We start from the raw sequence: 20,867 nt of genomic DNA, 5'->3' as shown, positions 1-20,867 counted from the left end.
CAATGAAGCCCCTATTTCACCTTTCTGCTACACAATATTTGCTGGAGGTTGTAAAGCAATTATTTGATCCTGTATTCCTTGCAGAACTAGTGAAACAAATCTGAAAAATATAACCCACATCACTCACTTCTAAAGGTCTTTACGTGCCTTCAAACTGATATTGGCATCCAAGTTTATATTCTTTTCTATAAGGCATCAAAATTTCTTCTTAATCAAATTTACATAGCCATATCTTATAAAAATCCTCAGTTAACATTAAAAACATTTATTTCCTATATGCATAATGAAATCTAGAGATCCACAAAGGTATAAGTGAATTACATTCAACAATTCATATAATTGTTCCCCGCTTCTTGGTTAATTTTCAAAAACTGCAGTGCTCAAAGCTTCACATGTAACCAAATGCAAACTGGGGATTAAATACATTCTCAAAATATTCTACTTATCAATGTGTCAACTATTGAATATACCATATCACAAACACCACCGGCATTCATCATCAACATTCACAGGCAGCGACACATCGACATATGAGGAAACATAATTAGTATTTAAATGATGAAAATTTTCTTCTTTTTTTTTCTCCTAAAGCAAAACAAACATCATACTTCCCAATGGCATTTGTCTTGAAAACGAATATTTGATTAACAATAATTGGGCCTTGTTCGTCCTAACAATAGATGGAGCCTTGTATCGTGAGGGTATGAGGTGTAATGAGTCACAAACTACTACCCCCGGGTATATCTAGTGTATTCCCAAAGAAAACAAATTGCAATGTGTCATTACCTATGTAGATTCACTGTTTCCCTACTTCAATCAATTTCAAATATGTGAATCCATATTTGGTCCTTGTCATATGGTGGATACAAGAAGAGTCAAGGCAGCACCCATTAAAATCATGATAAAGAAGAATAAGAACACGACCAGCCATTTAGACTCTGAAGTAACACAAGTCTAGGTACTTGTCCTTCTCCTACTACTTTACTTACTGGAGTAGGAACAATAAGAAGGGCTGTGCACGCATCACCGTGGACAAGAGTGGTCTAGAGGGCTCTATAGATGAAAATATCTACAAGGGAGTAGAATTATGCTTTGGAAAGACTATAAAGGTGAAGAAGATTTCAAAAAGCGTGAAGAGTCATATAAAGAGTGTGGGTGTATTTAGTATTTTCCACCGGGCCTAGAGGATTCTAAAAGAATCCTGAATATTCTTGTATATCATGTAAATATGAAAAACAGAGTAGTGTCGAAGGACTAGAAAGTACTAAGACCATTGGGCCATGGTACGGAGTGAGCTTATATAATTGCAACCAAGTTTCAAGAGAACTATGACCACTTGTTCCATTTGTCATTGCTACTTGAGAAAGAAAGAATGTGCCCAAGTGTGTAAGAGTTAGGGGCTTCAAACCCCACCGTATTATCAAATAGGATGTCGATATGAGGGAGAGAAACCTTCCCAAGTAACTGCACCAAGTTCATATGAGAGGAGAGGTGTGGGTGTTGGGCAAGAGCAAACCAAGGGTGTGCTAGCTTGCTATAAGGCTGACAAATGCTGGTGAGCAGATGCCAACAGGGATGGTCAAGGTAGAGAAGTTTCAACATTGTGAGTTCCTAGACATGTCCAATCCAGTCCCCATTCCATTCTTAGGGGTTGTGTGCTTCATGAGTTGGGAAACCCCATGCCTTGTCCCAATGATGAAGGTTGGGAGGCTTAACGGACAGCCTATAATAGTTCTTCAAGACGTGTGAGGCTTGAATGTTAACGTCGTACAAGCTAAACAATGCTTGGTGCGCTCAACACTCAAAACCTTACCTCTTGCATGAAATTGGTGTGGCTACTTGCCAGCACTCTCATCTACTTTGGCACAATACTTTTTAAGTAACGGCGAACAAGGGGTACTCAAGGAAATTATAAAGAATTCACTCCCAAACCTTGGTTACAAATCGGGGGTTCCCCCTTTATTCAAACTCACTTCTGACAAACTATGGCTAGGATGATGACAAATCATATTTGTTTAAGAATCAGGGAAATTTTTTGAGCCTTCTACAATCTTCTACGCCGTAATATTTTCCATTTTTATACAATATACATCTACATTAAAGACACTTGTAGAATCCTCTAAGCCAACTAGAGGACCCTAGATATGCCCACACTCCTCCCAAACAATCTCTATACTTGTAGAACCTTCCACAAGAATCTGGAGCTTTCCATCTCTAAATCCTTCTTGAAGCACTTCTCGGATTCATTCCATCTCCATCTATGGAGCCTTCAAGACCACTCTCTGGTGCTTGGTGAGGCAGGCAGGGAGGCTCATTCATGACAGTCCATCAAAATATGATGGACCAAAATATGAAGAGTCAATGCAGCACCTATTAAGATCATGATCAGCCACCAAGTGTTTGAAATAATGGAAATCACGATCTTGTGTCTTCCTTTTTTTGCTGTTTCTGTCATTCTCTTTTCGTTGATAATTACAGTATCGATACTGATACTGTATATTCCTAGGTTACTATTAAATGTAAAATTATACGTACAGAAAGGAAAATGATAGTTACCAACATGGAAAAACATTCCAATTTGCTGCTGATGTCCCTAAAAAAAAGAACTTGTTTGCCTTACTTCTTAATCTAAATCAATCAAGAAGATGGGGAATTCTCCCCTAGGTACCACTATCTTAAACATGGTAATTAAAAGGCCATATCAACTTGGAAAAAGACATTACCTGGGAAAGAACATAGAAAGGGTTACAGTTAACAATAACAAAAAAAAAAAAAAAAAATAACATAGAAAGGGGTAGCCAAACTGAAGCTCAAAAGCATTCTTTCTACTTGGCAAAGCAGGTTATCCAACCAAGAATAACTCAAGATGAGCAATCTCAAGATAACGGACAACCACAAACAAAGACATTAAAGTGCTTAAGACAGTATTTCAAAGAACTAAACTAATGAAACAGACCACATCAAATATGGAAGCAAATTTCAACATGACAATATGATGATTATCCAAAGTAACATGAAGAAGCCCAGGTCAAGTAACCTAACTTTTTATCTGATGCAGAGGCCTACATAACCATCTGAGATGACTAGATCACTACGACCTAAAGAAAAAAAGTCACTTTAAGGGAAACAAGGGGGTTTTCCCAAAACTTGAAAACCTGTATCACAAGTGGAATCCTCAACACAACTGCTTCCGAAGTCAAGAAAAACAACTTTTACAATGACGGGTTGCAATGCAGAAACTGTAGTTACTAAGAAGTTAGACTCAAATAATTCTAAAGATCGTAATTGAGAATAAGACTCCAAGAAGAAGAACGATACACTTAAATTGTCCACACTGTCAACTATAAACTTTCCTATTAGGATGCGATTTAACTCAATTCTTTCTCGAGACAAGAAATAAAGCATTTTGTAAGAAGAAAGACAAACCATTAACACTTGTTCGCTCTAGCACACGTACAACAAAAGCTTTATGTAATTCAAGTCAGTTCAGTCTACAAGAATGTATACAAGATCGACAACTGAGAAATACCTGAGTTACTAGTCTGCCAAACCTTTTAGAGAGAGGTGTTACAGGCCCATTTCTAGAAGATATATGCTCACCACCACCTACATGAGATTTTACACCTGAAGCACTGACACCATGAACTTGAATCTGACTATTCCCTGGGATATTATGAGTCAAACTACTGCCAACTTGTATTGTCTCTGAATTTGGTTTCTGCAATAAAATTTGTGTCTCAGGCAAGCTCGGGATTGATTCATAAATTTTCAGACTCCCAGGGGATAAAGTGCAGTGTTTTGTAGGCAATCTGGTCCCTCTTCCAACTCCACCACTCTTCTTTCTCTTTGAGGTATCCATGGCAACCCAATCTTCATCATCACTCGAATCAGATGAAACATTTCCATAGTCCTCCTGCAATACCCAACACAAATGGATACAGTAGTAGGTGAAGTAGAATAATGTGACAACCGAATAATGAACAGGAAAACATCAAATGAAATGTAATCATTATTGTTTCTGATCATCATCATCTTCCAAGCCTTATCCCAGTTATTTGAGGTTCATGATGTGACAAAGTTTTACATTGGCTGCTTACCTAACGCAATCCACCTTCTTTACCCGGGCTTTGGACAGGTTAAGGGAAAGTTTAAGGTCCTTAGCCTCATTAGATAAAAAAAATAAACCAACAATTCAAGAAATGACTCAACGAACTCTATTTATAATGACCGTAGGTATCCTAAACACTGATCCCCAACATTTTACTGTTTATCAGCTAATGAACTTGCAATCTACAGACTTTGATCCACCCAAATCACAATCATTGACAAATATTAAACAACCCATCAAAGGTCTCTAAACCTTCCAACAACAACTCCAACCAAAGTGTGCCATTCTTGAATTGTGGCATACCCTTGATATCCAAGGGCGCAAGGAAATGGCATGCCATCGATATCCATTAGTCAAAAAAGATAATAATAAAAAAGAGTTGTGATGCTGTTTGTTGGAATTAGGTTGTGATACTTTCGAAAGGCGACACACACAGAGATCTACGGTTTTAAATAGAGCAATGAGAAACAAATAAGAGAAAAACAAGCAGCAGCAAAGGATTTAAGAGAGAGAAAAATGCAACTGAAATGTTGGGTTTTCAAACCTCGTTATGTGGAAGCCATTACTTATGTAGCACATTTGCTATATTTTGGTCCTTCTCTCTCTCTCTCTCTCTCTCTCTCTCTCTCTCTCTCTCTCAAGGTACACTTCCATAACTTTTCAAAAGATGCAAAATATATTTCACATTTAATTATGAAATTTAAAATGTAAAAAATGGTGCAGATCAAGCAGATATGCAAATACTTGAAAATCTTGAAAATGGATGGTCTAGAAAATGTGTTACAAGATGTAAGAATTTAAGGAATAGAACTTTTTTTTTCTTTTTCTTCCCATAACCGACATCTCGAACTCAAGAGGATCAATTGGAGGGTTTTCAGCATAAAAAATAACCTTTTTCGAAGGATTTTGAGGCCTGCCTTACTTCTACAGTATAAGGTTGACACCTAATATAAACTTTTCCCTACATAGGGGAGTCATGCAACAGTTCTATAGTAATATAATGAAACAATCTTCAAAAACCATATTAGGGCAATTTGTTTGTCCAAAATTTTTAAATATACACTCTTTTAATTCTAATGAATAATCACAAAAAAAGAAAAATTTAAAAACACAACCTAGAAAGTGTTTTTTTAAGCCCAATTAACATAGACCGTCCATTTTGGGAAGATGCTTAGATCTAGGCCATAGAAAGGATCTTTTATATAAATTTATTACCATTAGATTAACAATGTTAAAAAAAAAAAAAAAAGGCCTAGATCTTAAAATTCACCAAATGGACAGTCTACTATCATTGTTGGAGGGGACTCATTTTGACTATATATAGGGTCCAAATTTTTAAAATTGATTATTGAGATGAAGAGAGTATGTGTGCAAAATTTCAGGTCATACAAATACCACAAACATAGTTTTCTAGAAGTGTACTTTCATTATATTACAAAGACATGTTGACATGATATCATTTCCCATATATATATATATATATATATATATATATATTTGTACTTCTTGTAAGCCATTTCAATCATTAAGAGCCTATTGGGCCCAAACTTTTGCAGATATGTGAATCAAATCTAGGCTATCAAAATAAAAAAGAAAAAATCGAGTAATAAGTCCACCAAACACAAGCCATCCATTTGTTGGACGGTTGATCTAGGCACTCAAGAGCTCACAATTTTTTGTTTGAAATTTATTATTTTCAAATAAAAATTGCACAAAATTTCAGCCCAAAAAAAAAAGAAAAAAAATCTCTAGCTATGTGTTCGGGAGATCTATTTATGTTGCAGCGAGAATGATGTCGACACATGCATATATATATATGCATGTATAACATACATATACAGGTGTGTAATGACAGTTCGGATATGATTTGGGTAAGAATCAAATTTTACCGAGTTCAAAGGAATTTCAAGTTTTAAAACCTATTCCATCATCGTCTCATGCTGACCATACAATGTTAATACAGAAAAGGGCTAGCATCCTCACAAAGACAACACATGTAGAAAAATAATCTTCTATTGCTGGACTGCATGCTACATATCTGCTTTACTATGTTGATTCATTAAATGAACTATAGGAAATCCAGATCAGCCAGAAAGATTTTGCCATGCGCAAACCAAAATTTTCCATTGAAAACATCAAGATAATCTACTGAATAAAGAAAATCCCATGACAGTTCCCAGAACATATGAAGCTAATTATCAACATATAAAACCAACAATTCAAATCCAAAACTTTGAAGCCCTTAAGGCTTAACAATCTTGTTAGTCTAACAAAACTTACGTCATGAAGCTTCTTGTAGTCCAATCTTTCCCGATTCCGTTTTCCTGGTAGAGGGGAAACAACTTTCCCATTAGATTCTGGCTCCAGAATCGATAGAAGCTCAGAATTCATCCTTGGTTTCTTTTGATTAGATCTTCCTTCAGAGCCATTAAGAGACAAATCAGCAGACAGGAAAGGTCCTGGCAAGGATGATCCAGAACCTTCATCTAAGCTGGAAGCCTCATCATCGCTCGATGAGCTTTCAGAATCACTAGATCCAGATGTCATATCAGACTCTTCGGAGCTTGAGCTGCTGTTTTGAGCCTCATCATCAATGTCTGGGCCATCAGGATTGTAATCATTATCCTCTGAATCATCTGAGGGAAGTCCAAGATCATCGTACTGCTTGTCTCCGGAGGCCAAGGCAGCAGCCTCAGCAAAAACTTTCTACAAAGCAAAGTTAAGCAAGCAACGAGATTAAAAATGAGAAAAACCTTGAAGTAACTAATTCGTCAGTATTGGACTACCATTAAAGGAAGGAAGCACTAAAACTAATGTAGCATTCTTTGAAACCCTACAGCACAAATACCCCGTGATTTTGAGACTCACCTCCCAACCATCCTCAATGAGAAGGTCAGTTCCAAGATAATCATTAACTAAATCAACACAAAATGCTTTGCATTCACATCCAGGGCACAACCAACCTTCATCCCCAGGTGGAACTGCACCAAGGGACCAAAAAAGAAGAAATGGAATAAGTCAAGACAGAACCACTAGTTTCCATTTGGAAAAGTCATCGGCTAAGGATTTAGGAACATTACTTTGTTCTTTTAATAGAGGAGGTACCAAACACATTTGATGAAAGCCTCGATTACATATACCATCACACAATATGATATCGTTATCAGGAGGTACATCTTTGGAGCCACATTTGGCACAGAAAATCTGCACGAAAAGTAGTAGAATCTACTTAGTCATGCATCCAATTCTAAACTATACATCATAAGATGTAAGCGATAGGCAACAAAAGCAAATTTACATCTTCACTGTAAATCTTCCCCTCAGAATCAAATAAAGATTCATGAATCCTTCCCTCCTCACATAATGTTTGAAGATGTTGAAATAAATCACGTATTCTCAATTTGCGGCGCACTATTTCATCTTCTGCACGTTTAAGCTCCTTCTCAGGCTTGACTTTCTCTTGACTGCAATATTGCAAAATCACTTCAATATGAGGAAGCAAGAAGATATTACAATTTCTCGCTATAAAAGGCCATGTGCTAGGAACTATGGCACCTCCTTCAAGATATAATTCAGAGTAAAGCTATTAAAAACTGCTCTAACAGTCAACAACTCTTTCAAACAAATATGTCATAATTCTTTCAGAAAAGGAAAAAAAAAATTTGTCTAATGACAATCAAAGAAATTTCAGAAAGCAACTTCAACTTTTACTGAAACAAACAGTTTTATAGATCATTTGACTCCAATACAGGAGACTATCATGGTAGCATCAGCTATTAGATACATGGCAACGGCCATCACTTTCCTCCAAGTTAAATCTTGATATCTTAAAGCATTTATTTAAAAGCATGAAGTACATAAAGACTACAAATATAAATAAAAGAAAAATGCAGAAAGCATACCATCAAAATTTAGGTAGTGACACCAAAGCAAACTACCCCACATCAGTCCATGTTATATTTCAATCTCATGTGCTTTCTTTTTCTAAATAAACTATCACAAAAAAGCGTTGATCTATGCAAGTATCATTAGAGTACAACAAAATCACAAGAATGCACCTGGTTACAAGGAGGCTTACCAAGGAGTGCTTCACGGGGGAAATCTCAGGAGCACTCTTGGGATACTCAGTAGTTGGGGGTGGAAGAAAACACACACATGGAGACATACAAATATGTTAGAGAAGTTGGACAGAAACCTTACTTTTAGGGTTTTATACCACAAAAGACTCTGCACAAAGTAGGTTTGGGGACTGATGGATAATATTTTATGCCTCTCAAAAAGTACAAACAAGTGACATTTGCCCTTTTGTCTTTTTTTTATTAATATTTCTATCAAAATAAAGAAAGAGTATCATCTCCAATCCTAAGTGAAAGCATGGGCATCACCCTTATCTTAAAGATTTTAACAAAATGTTGAGTTTTGGTGCATGTTGTAGAATGTGAAATCCTTGCAAGAGGCCAAATTAGACGTCAATCCTCCAGAAAAGTATGAAGAAACTATGCTCAAGAAGTTGCTTGAGAAGGTCAACATATTGAAGAAGAGGATGGGGGAGAAATGTTAGTGAAACATGTGAGTAATAGTCGGCAACTAGCAGGTACAGAGTTGTTTGGTTTGAAAAATACACCAAACCGCATAAAAAACCAAATTTAGAAAAGGAATAATAGGGACGGATAATGAAGTACAACCTAGTTGTTTTATCAAGAAGTCATCCTATATGATTCGACCAGCTTAGATAACTCCCAAACACGCTTAAAGATGCATGCCAGTATAGTCTAAGGGTTGAAGCCTTAAATCATCATGAGCCTACAAAGCCACTACTGAAATATTGAGCAGAAATGGGAAAATATTTTTCCAACAGGCAAAACAAAGGTAAAAGATGAGGTTTCAATAATGCTAATTGTTGGACTTGAAAGGGGCAACCTCACTGCCTTTACTGTTACTTGTCCTTTGAGAATGATGCTTGGAAACACGATGAATCTGTTGAATCAGAAGACACAGGCTATCTATGTTTATTTGTTGGCAGTATTTCAAAAAACACTAGGCGGCGGGCCTTACCCAGGCGCTAGGCGGGTGGCCAGAACCTCTGGTTCCGTGAGGTAAAAAATTGCATATATGTACTGTTCGAAAGCACATATATGCAGATATTAGTGGTAATTTTGTATTTTTTTTGCATTTATATGTATTTCATATAACGTTTTCCATGCAAATATATACACATGATATTGAAACCAGTGTTTAAAAATTCGGTGCCTTGATCTAAAATTGGGCGATCCGAATTGGATATCGTCCAACCCGTCCCGGATCTGTAAAGAAAGGGGATCCGGCCTATAGTAAATCAGTAGCATGACATCACAAATCGCCAAGTACACGAACTATGACATCATCGAATCGATTAGTGACATCATCAAACCCATTTACCTTGCTTTTTGTTTAAACTCGGGCATTTTTTAAATTTTTATTAAAAATTGGGGCGATAGCAAAGAACAATACTTGTTGTGCTCAATAGTCTTGACAACTCCATGTCCCCCTACCAACCAAAAGTACGTTGTCTCGCACGCTTTTCATGCATGCACACCATCGAAGTAATGCAGATACACATAGAACCTTTCTCATTCTTCGATGTGGGACTAATTTCGTCCCACTCACCTTGCACGAGTCATTGGAGCATGTTACTTGTCTCTCTCTCTTTTGAACACTTGACCTGCTTGTATCAACCAAAGTTTACCTACAATTTATTATAAGGATATTTGATGGCACGCCCTACTGATGGCTAGTTCTCTCTCTCTCATATATCAATACTTGTAGCATGAGAGAGAATTGAGTATGTTAGTTTTCTCTCTCATATATCAATGCTCTGGTTAGACTTTTCTTGATCAAGGGATAAATAGTCTAACTATATCATTTCTTTTATAATATGGTGGCCTTTAATATAAATTTAGGAATATTACTTTGAAGATAGGATTCATACAATGAGGTCATTTGAAATCTCTCTCTCTTTCTCTCTCTCATAACAATCTCTTCCACTAAATTTGTTCCAGGAACCTAAAAAACTAGAATTTTGAGAAATTAAAGTATTAGTTTGAAAATTAGTACGCACTCTAATAATTTTTTAATCATATTTATTATAATATTATAATAAATAATTATGCATGGATAACCAAAGTTTGTATTTTATTAATTAATTTATTTGCATTACAAATTATGTATTTTCTTGTAGTTGTTAATAAGATTTCTTAACTAGATGATATTCTAAAAAGTTTTAGATTTGTTATTATTTGTATAGAAAAATAATTATAAAATTAAACCGACAATTTCAATTTCAATACATAAGATTATAGTTAGTTAGGTTGTTATAATTTTGGATGAGTAGGCGAACTAATAAATATTTTATACTTTGATGTGATACTAATTTCATTTTATATGGGAAATTATTATTTTAAATCTTATAATATGAATGTGTTTTCTAATATTTTTAACTTATTTTGATGCAATATTATAATACTATATTGTTATGAATAATTATACAAACATCCAGACAATAAAACAATGTCTCAGTATTTACCTATTTTCACAAAGTAATGAAAGTACATAATGCACCACTCCTAATTTCTTTTAGAAACTAAAAGAACACTATTTTTAGAGATTTATAGTGATTTTTTGAAAAAAAATTGGGACAAAATTTGCTGATTCGGCCAATTCTCCAAACCGATCAACCGTACCAACCGATCCGACATGGGTATGGGTGAGACCGATTTGGGTCACTGATCTGCTTTTTTAAACACTGGTTGAAAAAATTCAAAACTTCAAATAATCGAAAATTTAGAGAAAACAGTCAAAAACATAATAAGGCCATAGTGCACCAGCCTCCAAGTATCCAACCAAACTGAATATGGTATACTCCATACTGACACATGAACATGATCACAAAATACAATAAAGAATTATAAAACCAATAGCCCAAATATCCAATACAAGAGGATGCTTCGTCAAACATCAGATTCATTTTTCGATCCACAGAAATATCAAAATCAATCAATCAATTTCGGCTTAAATTCGTTTTTTTTTTTTTCCCCCCTTCTCACTTTAGGGATTTCGAAGACCCTAACGTTCATCACGAAATTTTGAGCCAAAGTGCCCTTAGGGGCCACTTTATTCACAACAAAATAGGCCTAATACCTGGGCGTCCGCCTCGGCCCCCTAGGTGGGAGCCCAGGTACTAGGCATGTGCCCAGGCATGTGCCCTAAGGACCTTCCAGCGCCTAGGCGCCAGACAGTCTGTTTCTTGAACAATTTGATTGTTGGATAGTAGTTGAAAGAGGTTATGGCAAAAAATATTTTGTAGGCGTGGCCACTGTGGTTAACAATGCAAAGCTATGTTGCAACTGGGAGAACCATTGGTTTTTGAAACCACCAAACTATTTTGGACACGATGTGTGGTACGCTAAACCAACCTTGCACTCAAGGAAACCCAAAAAAAAGGATGGTTAAATAAATGATGGAGAAAGCTAAAGCTTTAACAACTATTAATGCGAATCAGTAGCTTGGTTCTGAAGACAATTTATTAGTTCACCGAAAAAATAAACCAATTAGGGTGGGTGGGTAGATTTTCATCACTTTTGCTTATCCTACAAAGTCAATATGGCTAGAAACCAAATTGCAATTGATGCTTAATTCTGAGGCAGGGGAACCTCATAAACAGTTTAGAAACTCCAAGGGAAAAGGTCATTCCGTAAGATTTGTACCTATTCATTTTAGTGCTTGTTCTGGATAGCAAAGAGAAGCCCATTATGGGAATGGACACATAAACAATGTCATGGATTTGGCAAAAGAGGTGATTGTGAAGGCATAAGGGATAATAGAAGCCAATATACTAATACAGGACAAGGAACGATACAGAGAAGATTAACATGGCCCCTGCGCAAGGATGACACGCACAAATCGAGAAATGGATATACTAATACAAGACAACCTATGGCATATTGTGTTGTTTTTCTTGTATTTAAAACAAGGTTACTTTTGGAATAAAACTATTGTTTTACAACATAGGCACTTTGGCATTTTTTAATATATTGTAAGAAGCAATTTATATGGAGAGAACTCAGTGACCCACATGGGGGCCCATTGAGGGACTTGTAGTGTCCCTATGGGCCGACATATGTTTGAACTTTTGACCCACATGAGCCCACTAGCCATGGATGCCACGTGGAGGTCAAAGAGTCAAATGAGATTGGCATGGAGCCCACTATTTCTCTAGGAGGTGCATGGAGCACATGTCGGTCTACTATTGTAAATTGAAGACACCAAGCAAATTTTTGGTGACTATTCTGGATAAGATTAGTTTTGAAAATTCAAACTCCAAGCTAGTTAGGTGATTAATCTCGTTAGGAGTTAATTATTGAGAAACCTACCAGACCAAGAAGTACTATGAGGAGATTAAATTGAATTAGGAGACTACAAGAGAATTAGAATCTAGTAATCCAAAGGGACGATGGTGTTGAGATCAACCCTTGATCCATGATGGCTACTCAATGGATGGATGACTAAGATCAACATTCTCACACCATAGCTCTCCCAATTCCAATAAATGACTAATTCACCTAATTTCAGCCCTACCCCTCTCGACTTTTGTATAAAGGGCACCACACAACCTTTATGCTACGCATATCACCACTGCCTACCATAGTCTACAGAGCATGTATAAGAGGAGGATCGCATTAACGTCTATGTTTACTTCAGAGGAGTGGAGTAGGTGTAAACGGTCTAGAGATGCCAAGGGAAAGAAGGCACGAGATATTGTTCTTTTGAAATATTTTTGGCATGGGGTGAAGCATGCAATATTAGTATTTCTTCCCTTGGTGAAAGTCTTGCGCTTGGTTGATGCTGATAAGCCCTCCATGAACTTTATATATGACGCACTGGAAAGGGCTAAAATTGAGATTGCAGAGAATTTGGGCAATGATGCAGCGAAGTATGCCCCAATTTGGGAGATTATAGATGATAAATGGGATAGGTAACTCCATAGACCATTGCATGCAGAGGGGTACTACTTGAACCCCAAATTCTTTTATGCAGATGCAGATATTGAGTCAAAAGGGGTAATTATAGATGGTTTTAATGAGTGCCTTGAGAAATTAGTTCCTGATCCACATATCCAAGATAAGATATCAACTGAAGAGCTAAATTTCGTACAAGTGTTCTTTGATGTCATTTGGGAAAGATATGGCATTAAGACAGAGAAACAAAGACGAATCAGGTAGTATTCTTTTGACTTTTGTTTTATAAAATATAAATTTATAATTTTCTTTTAAGTTCTAATAATGTTAAATACGTAAATAAATTATAAAGATTGCCCACATATTGCAGCCCAATGGTGGAGACAACATGGGAATAGCGCTCCAAACCTCAAAAAGATGGCTCTACGGATCTTGAGTTTGACAACTACCTCTTCTGGTTGTGAGCGCAATTGGAGTTCGTTTGAGATGGTATTTTACTATTTTACAATTTTATATATTTTTTTTGTTTATAAGTTCATTTTGTAATATAGATTCATAAAAGGTAAGAAGATCATAGACTCATAGTAGTTTCTTATGCATTATTTTTCCTTATAGGTGCTTACAAAGAGAAGAAATAACCTTGAGCAAAAGAAGCTCAATGACTTGGTTTTCGTTAGAGAGAATCAAAGGCTCAAGGAGAAGAAAAAACAGCCAAAGAAGGACCCTATCTTTTCGAAAGACATGGAGAATGCTTCAGTTTGGCTAGTTAGTTACCTTGGTATTGAGGAGGTCTTCCCTGGGGAGGGTTTGACATGGAAAATGGTCAAGGAGGCTTGGGGGCAAGCTTCTGATCCCAAGAGGGCCACTCGAGCAACTTCTTCTGCTGGTACTTCACGGAGGAAGATAGAGGAAAAGGATGCAGTTTCAGAAGAATCTCTGAAAGAAGAGGAATATGTTAAAGAGGGTGATGATTTTGATGATGACGGCTCAATTTTAATGCAGAAGAAATTAATGAAGATAATGATTCTGATTCTTATTGATGTCTTGATTGTCTTCTCTCTTCTTTTCTAATAACTTTATTGCACCATCTTGGTTTGGGCTTTAGACATTTGGACGATTTTTATTTAGTTATGTGGTTTATAATTTTTTTGCCTTTTTGGACTATTTCGTTATGTGGTTTACTGGTTTTTTATAGTTTTTGAAGTCAGTTTGTTGAAGACTTGGAGACTTGGATGTTATTATGGTTTATTTTATGGATATGGAATATGGAGAATATGAGAGTTTTGGACCTTACAATAGCCTAATAGACTTTTAAATGTTTTGTATGGTTTCAAATTTTGAATAAGTTTAGTCTCAACTTGATTACCTGAGAGGCTGAGACATGTGATATGTTTGTATATAAAACGTATGTTGCAAACTTGCGATATTTTCAAATGGAATAAATTATAAAATTTGACACAAATATATGCATATATGTGCATTTGGATAGCAAATATATAAAAAAAACTAAGAATTTGCACCACAGGGCACCCGAGGTTCTGGGCGCCCGCCTAGGCGCTTGGCGCTGGGTGCCAGGCATGCCGCCTGGCATTTTTTGAAACCTTGCCTAGCTATGAAGAAGTTCTCTGACCTTAATATACAAGAGGGAATCAAGGTTGTTGAGCATAAGGAAAGTTCGGATTTCGAGTGGGGGAGAACATTCAAGTGGTGAATCTGATGAATTTTGTTTCTGACTCATGGGACAGATGGGAGTATCCAACACCAACCCATAATGGTAGAGTTCCTACATTATTCAGGTATGGGCAGGAAACGCCTCGCCAAGGGTATCCAGCTTCTTAAACATTAACTCACGAATTGCAGCAAACAGTTGTCTAGAAATTTTAACTTAGAGTTGGGAGTCATTCAGGAAAGCGATCCATGACAAAAGAGTCCAGAGATCCATCACAAATAAAGGGGTAGAAGGATGACGCCAAATATGGCAATGAAACCACCTTCAGGCATGAAAAAGTATTTTGGTATCAACTATCCATGGTCAAGTCGCTCAAGGCTGGTGATAAAAAACAGCCTTCTTCCACAGAACTGCTAATTATCGAGGGTCGAGAAAATTATGCAGATCGAGCTAGGAGGTTGAAACTTCGACCATTCCCACCAAGGCCAAATAATAACTACCAGTATTTTCAATAATTTATTCTCAACCCACAATGGTCCCTGATCGCATGTGTCCCATCTATTGTTCATGACACTGCTGAGCAGTAAGGCAGAGTGGCTCAAAAGGCTCTTCTCCAAACACTAGATTCGTGGGGCATTGGCAGATCTCAGGAGGACAACCCCCAGCCCTGACAGGTTTCCCAAAATAGCCTTCAACAGATTTTGGAATGACCTTTCCCCAAACATTATCACCTCTTTCAATGAGTTCTAGCATCATGAAGAATGCATAGTGGCAAGGACTCAACCTTTCATACCTTTGTAATGAAGAGTAAGGGAGCGTAACATCACAGTGATTTGTATTCTATCAATTTTCCAAAACAGCACCTACCAAATACACACAAATGTCCTAGCTTCTAGACCAAATAGGCCTCAACCTCGTCACAGCCCCTACAAAATCAGCCTTCGTAGAAAATAGAGAGATCCTAGAATTGCTCCTACTGGCTCATGAAGTCATCCACTCAAAACACATGGCTGGGAGCCCTGGCTTAGTGCACAAACTAGTTTGGGACAAGGCCATCACCCACGTTGATTCGTTGATACTTGAACAAGGTCCTATCCAAAATGACCTCCGACACGAGATGGAGATCCTGGATTAGGGGATTTATCTGCTCTCCTTTCCTTTTCCATGCACATAAAAAGTTCCCCAATAGGGTTCTTCCAGGCATCCAAAGCCTAAGAGCCTAAGATAGGGAGAACCATCTACCCTTTTCTGTTTGCCACAGTGGGTTTTAGCAGATTTATCTCTCGTCTTTACAACAGAGGAATTTTAAGAGCTTATGCTCCTTCCGAAAAGGGCTATAAATTACATACCTTCTCTATGCATATGATGCATTAATCTTTTGAAATGCCACCAAGGAGGAGTCTAGTTAGACTCTCTGTGCTTATTCCTTCATTGTTTGACGTGTCAATAAGCAAAAAGGTCAATATGACCAATATAGAGATCATGACAGTGGGAGTTGAACAATAGATGTTTGTGTAACCTATCCCAAGGACTTGCTTGTGGTGTCAAACTACTACCCTCCAAAAAACTGGGTTTGCCCCTTTCCTCGGCAAGCCCGCAAGTACCTTGGGAGCCCATTGTAGAAAAATTTCAGTGCAGAGTTGCTGCTTGGACGGCTAGGTTCCAACCTTTAGGAGGTCGTATATCGCTTATTAAAGTCACCTCCTCCAACGTTGCAATCCTCCAAACATCTATTCCACATGCTTGCTTCCAATGGAGCCTAAGATGGAGCGCCTAATGAGGGATTTCTTATAGCAGGGGAAAGTATGCTCGCTAAAAAAAGATGGTGGATTGGGTATTAGGGAATTACGAGACTGCAACCAAGCCATTTTAGGCAAATGGTGGTCGTTGGTACTGATGCAAGAAAACTTCTTATGGCAACCGATGCTTCAAGATAAATAAGGATTGGACAACTCGGACTGGTTTCTGCGGAGTAACCCCCATCAATGCGTCTTTGGGGCTTGGAAGAACATCAGAAAAAGTTGATCTAAGTGCATGGAGACTAGTAAAATTTGGAGTCAAATATGGGGAAAGAATCCATTTCTAGAAGGACAATTGGCTCCGGGATGCAACCCTTGGCAACCTTTGGCCTTATTAAAGTCACCACCTCCAACGTTGCAATCCTCCAAACATCTATTCCACATGCTTGCTTCCAATGGAGCCTAAGATGGAGCGCCTAATGAGGGATTTCTTATAGCAGGGGAAAGTATGCTCGCTAAAAAAAGATGGTGGATTGGGTATTAGGGAATTACGAGGCTGCAACCAAGCCACTTTAGGCAAATGGTGGTGGTTGGTACTGATGCAAGAAAACTTCTTATGGCAACCGATGCTTCAGGAAAAATAAGGATTGGACAACTCGGACTGGTTTCTGCGGAGTAACCCCCATCAATGCGTCTTTGGGGCTTGGAAGAACATCAGAAAAAGTTGATCTAAGTGCATGGAGACTAGTAAAATTTGGAGTCAAATATAGGGAAAGAATCCATTTCTAGAAGGACAATTGGCTCCGGGATGCAACCCTTGGCAACTTTTGGCCAAACATAGTGAGAATTGCACCACTTTTTGATGCCACATTTGCTTTCCTCTGAATTAGGGACAATTATGTGGAACCTCACTTTCCAAAGGACAATCTCAAATCACAAAAAAGAAAACCTAACCACCCTACCCCACCTCATCCAAGCCAAGCCTTCTTCCTAGCCTCGGAGGCATTCGGACACTATTATCTGGACCCTACACCAACAGAAAATTCATCGCCTCATCCTTCAATAGAGCTCTTAACCCATGCTGCCCCTCCCCCGTGTTACAAACAGGTCCCTCACAAAATACAAGCCTTCAAATGGCTAGTCCTATCCAATTGGGCCTTTAAACATCGATCAGCTCCAACAAAGGGATTTTCAAATCCCTAACCATTGCATCATTGGGGAAAAAAAGGAGAAGGAAATGCTCGACATCTTTTACTTCACTGTGAGATGATTTTAAGGCTGTGGATCATCTCGCTTCAATCCTTTTGCTACCATGCTTGATCAAGCAGCTCTTCAAACCTCCTTTTATCCCACTGCCCTACAACTGAGTATTTCTTCAGCGCTCTTCCTTCTTAGCGAAAGAAACAGCAATATGCTTTTGAGGAGAAGTCATCCACCCTTCAAGCCATCCAAGATCGCATCAAAGCTTCCACCATCTTTTGAGAAAAAGCTACAAAGGCATCCACACGTTCTCAATATCAGACCTTGTTACTAGCTGGAGAGACATCCCCCAGTCAACGGAAAACACTACATCAAGCCTTTGGACACCCCCTTGAAACATGGCTCCCTCAACTTAGCAAAGATTGTTGTTCTTCGGATCCCCAAGAAAACACTATTTTTTCCTTCTCATGCTACATTGGCATTGTTGTCTCGATAATGGAGAAGGCAATCGCCCTACTCGAAGGACTAGAAACGATCATCCAAACTGAAATCCACAGCAATAACCTCATAGTCGAGGGAGACCTAGCAATATTATCCTATGGGCCTTGAAGACTCTTAGCCTTATTTGCTCCTAGCAACCAACGGTAATTGATTCAAGCCAAGATCTATTGCATCGTGTTTAAATCTTCTGTCTACGGTTTATTGATTTATGTGAAAATTGGGTTTAGTATTATTTTTTTATCTTATATTCTTTTCCAAGTTTATGTTTGAATTTGTGGCCCATATTCAAGAGCGGGTTTGGGTTTCTGATTAAGGGTATTTTGTTAAGATTGGGTAACCCAATCTTGATAAAATTTCATGAAACTTAATCCAAATGGAATTTTTTCTAGTTTATTGGTTGGTCAGTTGGCCTTATATCTGTCTCTTGATCGTAAAAGAGCCAATAATGTGATTTTCTTTTCTTATTTTGGTTTTTTGTTAACTGTTCTTGTAACATTTTTTTATCAGTTTATGTTTGGGTTTGTAGCCCATATTCTATAAAGGGTTTTTCTCGTGTTTAATTTCATTTTTTAAGATTGGGTCACCCAATCTTAATAAAATGCGAATAAACTTAATCCCAACAGATAAGGGTACCATCAACCCCATCACTATCAAACATACGGATGACACATGTGAGTGGTTGATCAATGCTGGAGATGATCCTAAATGTGAAGGAGAGGACTTGACTTGGAGCCAAGTTTGTGAGGCAACTGGAAGCCAATTAAGCCCCGCGAGAGTCACAAGATCTCAATATTAAGGGAAGAGATTGAGGAGAGCGAGGGAGGAGGATGAGGAGGAGGCAGATTCACAAAAGATTGGGAAAGAGGAAGAACTTGTGGAGGAGGGAGACGACTCTAATGATGATGGCATGAAATCATCTTCACCACATGCATGTGGTGTTGATGGAGAGGTAGACATTGTTGGCAGCGATGATGAAACTCAGTTGCCAATTGAGTTCATCATATTTAATGCAATGTTAGACTATGGAGTCGGAATGATGAATTTTATCGGTTATGTAAGACTTGTAACTTATGTTTTGTGACTCTTTGTTTGTAGGCAATGATGTACTGATAAGGTAGAGTGTTGATTATGGGAAATGGGCACCTTTTGATCATTTATAGTTTAGACTTTTAGTAATTCAATTTCAAATTCAAAAATTGATAAGTATGATGTATCAGGGACTTAAATAATGTTTTTTGCTTGTATTTCTGAAGAATCAATTTGTGGGGGTTTGGTTTCCAGACCAACCCCTGAAACACCATACTTGGGGCCTAGAAACCCCAACTACGTTGACAGCCTGCCTAGGGAACTAGGTGCCTGCCTGCAGCCTGGGCATGCCAAACCCCTTGCTGCCAAGGTGGCCGAATCCATTTTTTCCAAAATTGGGGGCCAAAAAGGTGTCCCACATGCGTAGCTAGATCCAAAACCAATAGACCTATCTTCACCTCTTTCTCTCTTTCCTCCCACCTTCGTCTTGCTTCTTCCTCTTTCTTTTCTGCCTCTGCACAAGTGTTATTTATTTCCATGATGAACAGTCTTATTTTTTATTATGGAGCCTGGTATGCCCCCATTCTTTTCTAACTTATCATGATGTACAGCCCCTGGATTATGAGCTGCCAATTTTTTGGTCATTAAATAATGTATAAAGTTTATACAGTTAAATATTCCCTCAGACATATATAAATTCAAAGGATATTTTTTGAAACTGTTTTCTTTTTTTTTTTTTGAAACTGTAAATTCATAAATATAGAAAACAATAAATTCATAAAAGAAGTGCTGGTAGTGGTAGAAATCTTCATAATGAACTTTAACTGAAATTCTGCGGAGTGCGGAAAGTCAACATTGAATTCAGTAGGTGGAAGTCAACATCCAAATAATACATAAGCAGCAATGGCTTGTTTAGCTCCCTGGATACGCAAATCCTAGATCTTATTCATTTCCAAGATATGCCAATCCTGGGAAATACAGATCCCCCATATTGGGACAATGTTCGTTGTTTAAGTTTTGGATGGAATCCAAGATATGCATATCCTTGATAGAATCATTTATTTATAAATCCTAGATTTGCCAATTTCAGAAATTTGCAGCAAAAAAAATGTAGAAAATCTTGTAAACAGAATATGAATGGTTTATTGTCATTAAAATGTAACCAAAAAGTCCCATTGTGCAGAACATCTCAAATAAATGACAGTCTGCCAGGAGTTGAGGAAAATGAGGGTCTTCGAGGTCTGAGAACAAATACAACAGGAAAAGAATTGAGGGCCTTCTAGGAGTTGCAAAGATGCAGAGACTAAGGGTATTAGAACGCTATCAGGTGCCCTAACAGAGAATGGGAGAAAAAGGATAGTGGAGAGATTAGGTATTTCGTGAGGGCTCTGAGAGAAGAATGAGGGGAAGAAAGAAGGGCAAGTGTAGAAAGAAAGAGGAAGAGGGAGTATGCTGCAAGAAAGGCGCGAGTCAGCGAGAGATCTCAAAGAGGAGACAACCAATTGAGAGAGAGAGAGAGAGAGAGGAGGAGGAGGAGGGGGGAGGGAGAAAAAGTTTAATAATGGTGGACAAAGAGTCAGTGAGGTTGCACACCTAGTGTTTTAAGTGAGAAGGGTCACAGAGCATCTAAA

General features: G+C 37.8%; 1 protein-coding gene and 1 pseudogene across 5 annotated transcripts in view; one reads left to right on the top strand and one right to left on the bottom strand.

Moving 5' to 3' along the window:
* The window catches only part of HAT3.1 (Homeodomain-like protein with RING/FYVE/PHD-type zinc finger domain-containing protein), a 56,853-nt gene that overhangs the window by 17,062 nt on the left and 18,924 nt on the right, over positions 1-20,867 (bottom strand). For all 5 annotated transcript variants that reach the window (XM_088854030.1, XM_088854028.1, XM_011630739.3 and 2 more), the window contains 5 exons: positions 7,407-7,572; positions 7,189-7,312; positions 6,977-7,089; positions 6,389-6,814; positions 3,530-3,913 (listed from right to left, as the gene is read on the bottom strand). In XM_088854030.1, coding sequence (XP_088710156.1) covers positions 3,530-3,913; positions 6,389-6,814; positions 6,977-7,089; positions 7,189-7,312; positions 7,407-7,572 — 1,213 coding nt within the window. The remainder of the gene's footprint in view (positions 1-3,529; positions 3,914-6,388; positions 6,815-6,976; positions 7,090-7,188; positions 7,313-7,406; positions 7,573-20,867) is intronic.
* Positions 11,959-12,068, top strand: LOC148779453 (U6 spliceosomal RNA; annotated as a pseudogene).

Source organism: Amborella trichopoda, chromosome 12 (assembly GCF_054954075.1).
Source record: "Amborella trichopoda isolate Santa Cruz 75 chromosome 12, AtrichopodaSantaCruz75HAP2 v2.0, whole genome shotgun sequence".
NCBI lineage: Eukaryota > Viridiplantae > Streptophyta > Magnoliopsida > Amborellales > Amborellaceae > Amborella > Amborella trichopoda.
The sequence above is the reverse complement of the archived record's forward strand: the minus strand, read 5'-3'. Positions and strand labels throughout refer to the sequence as shown.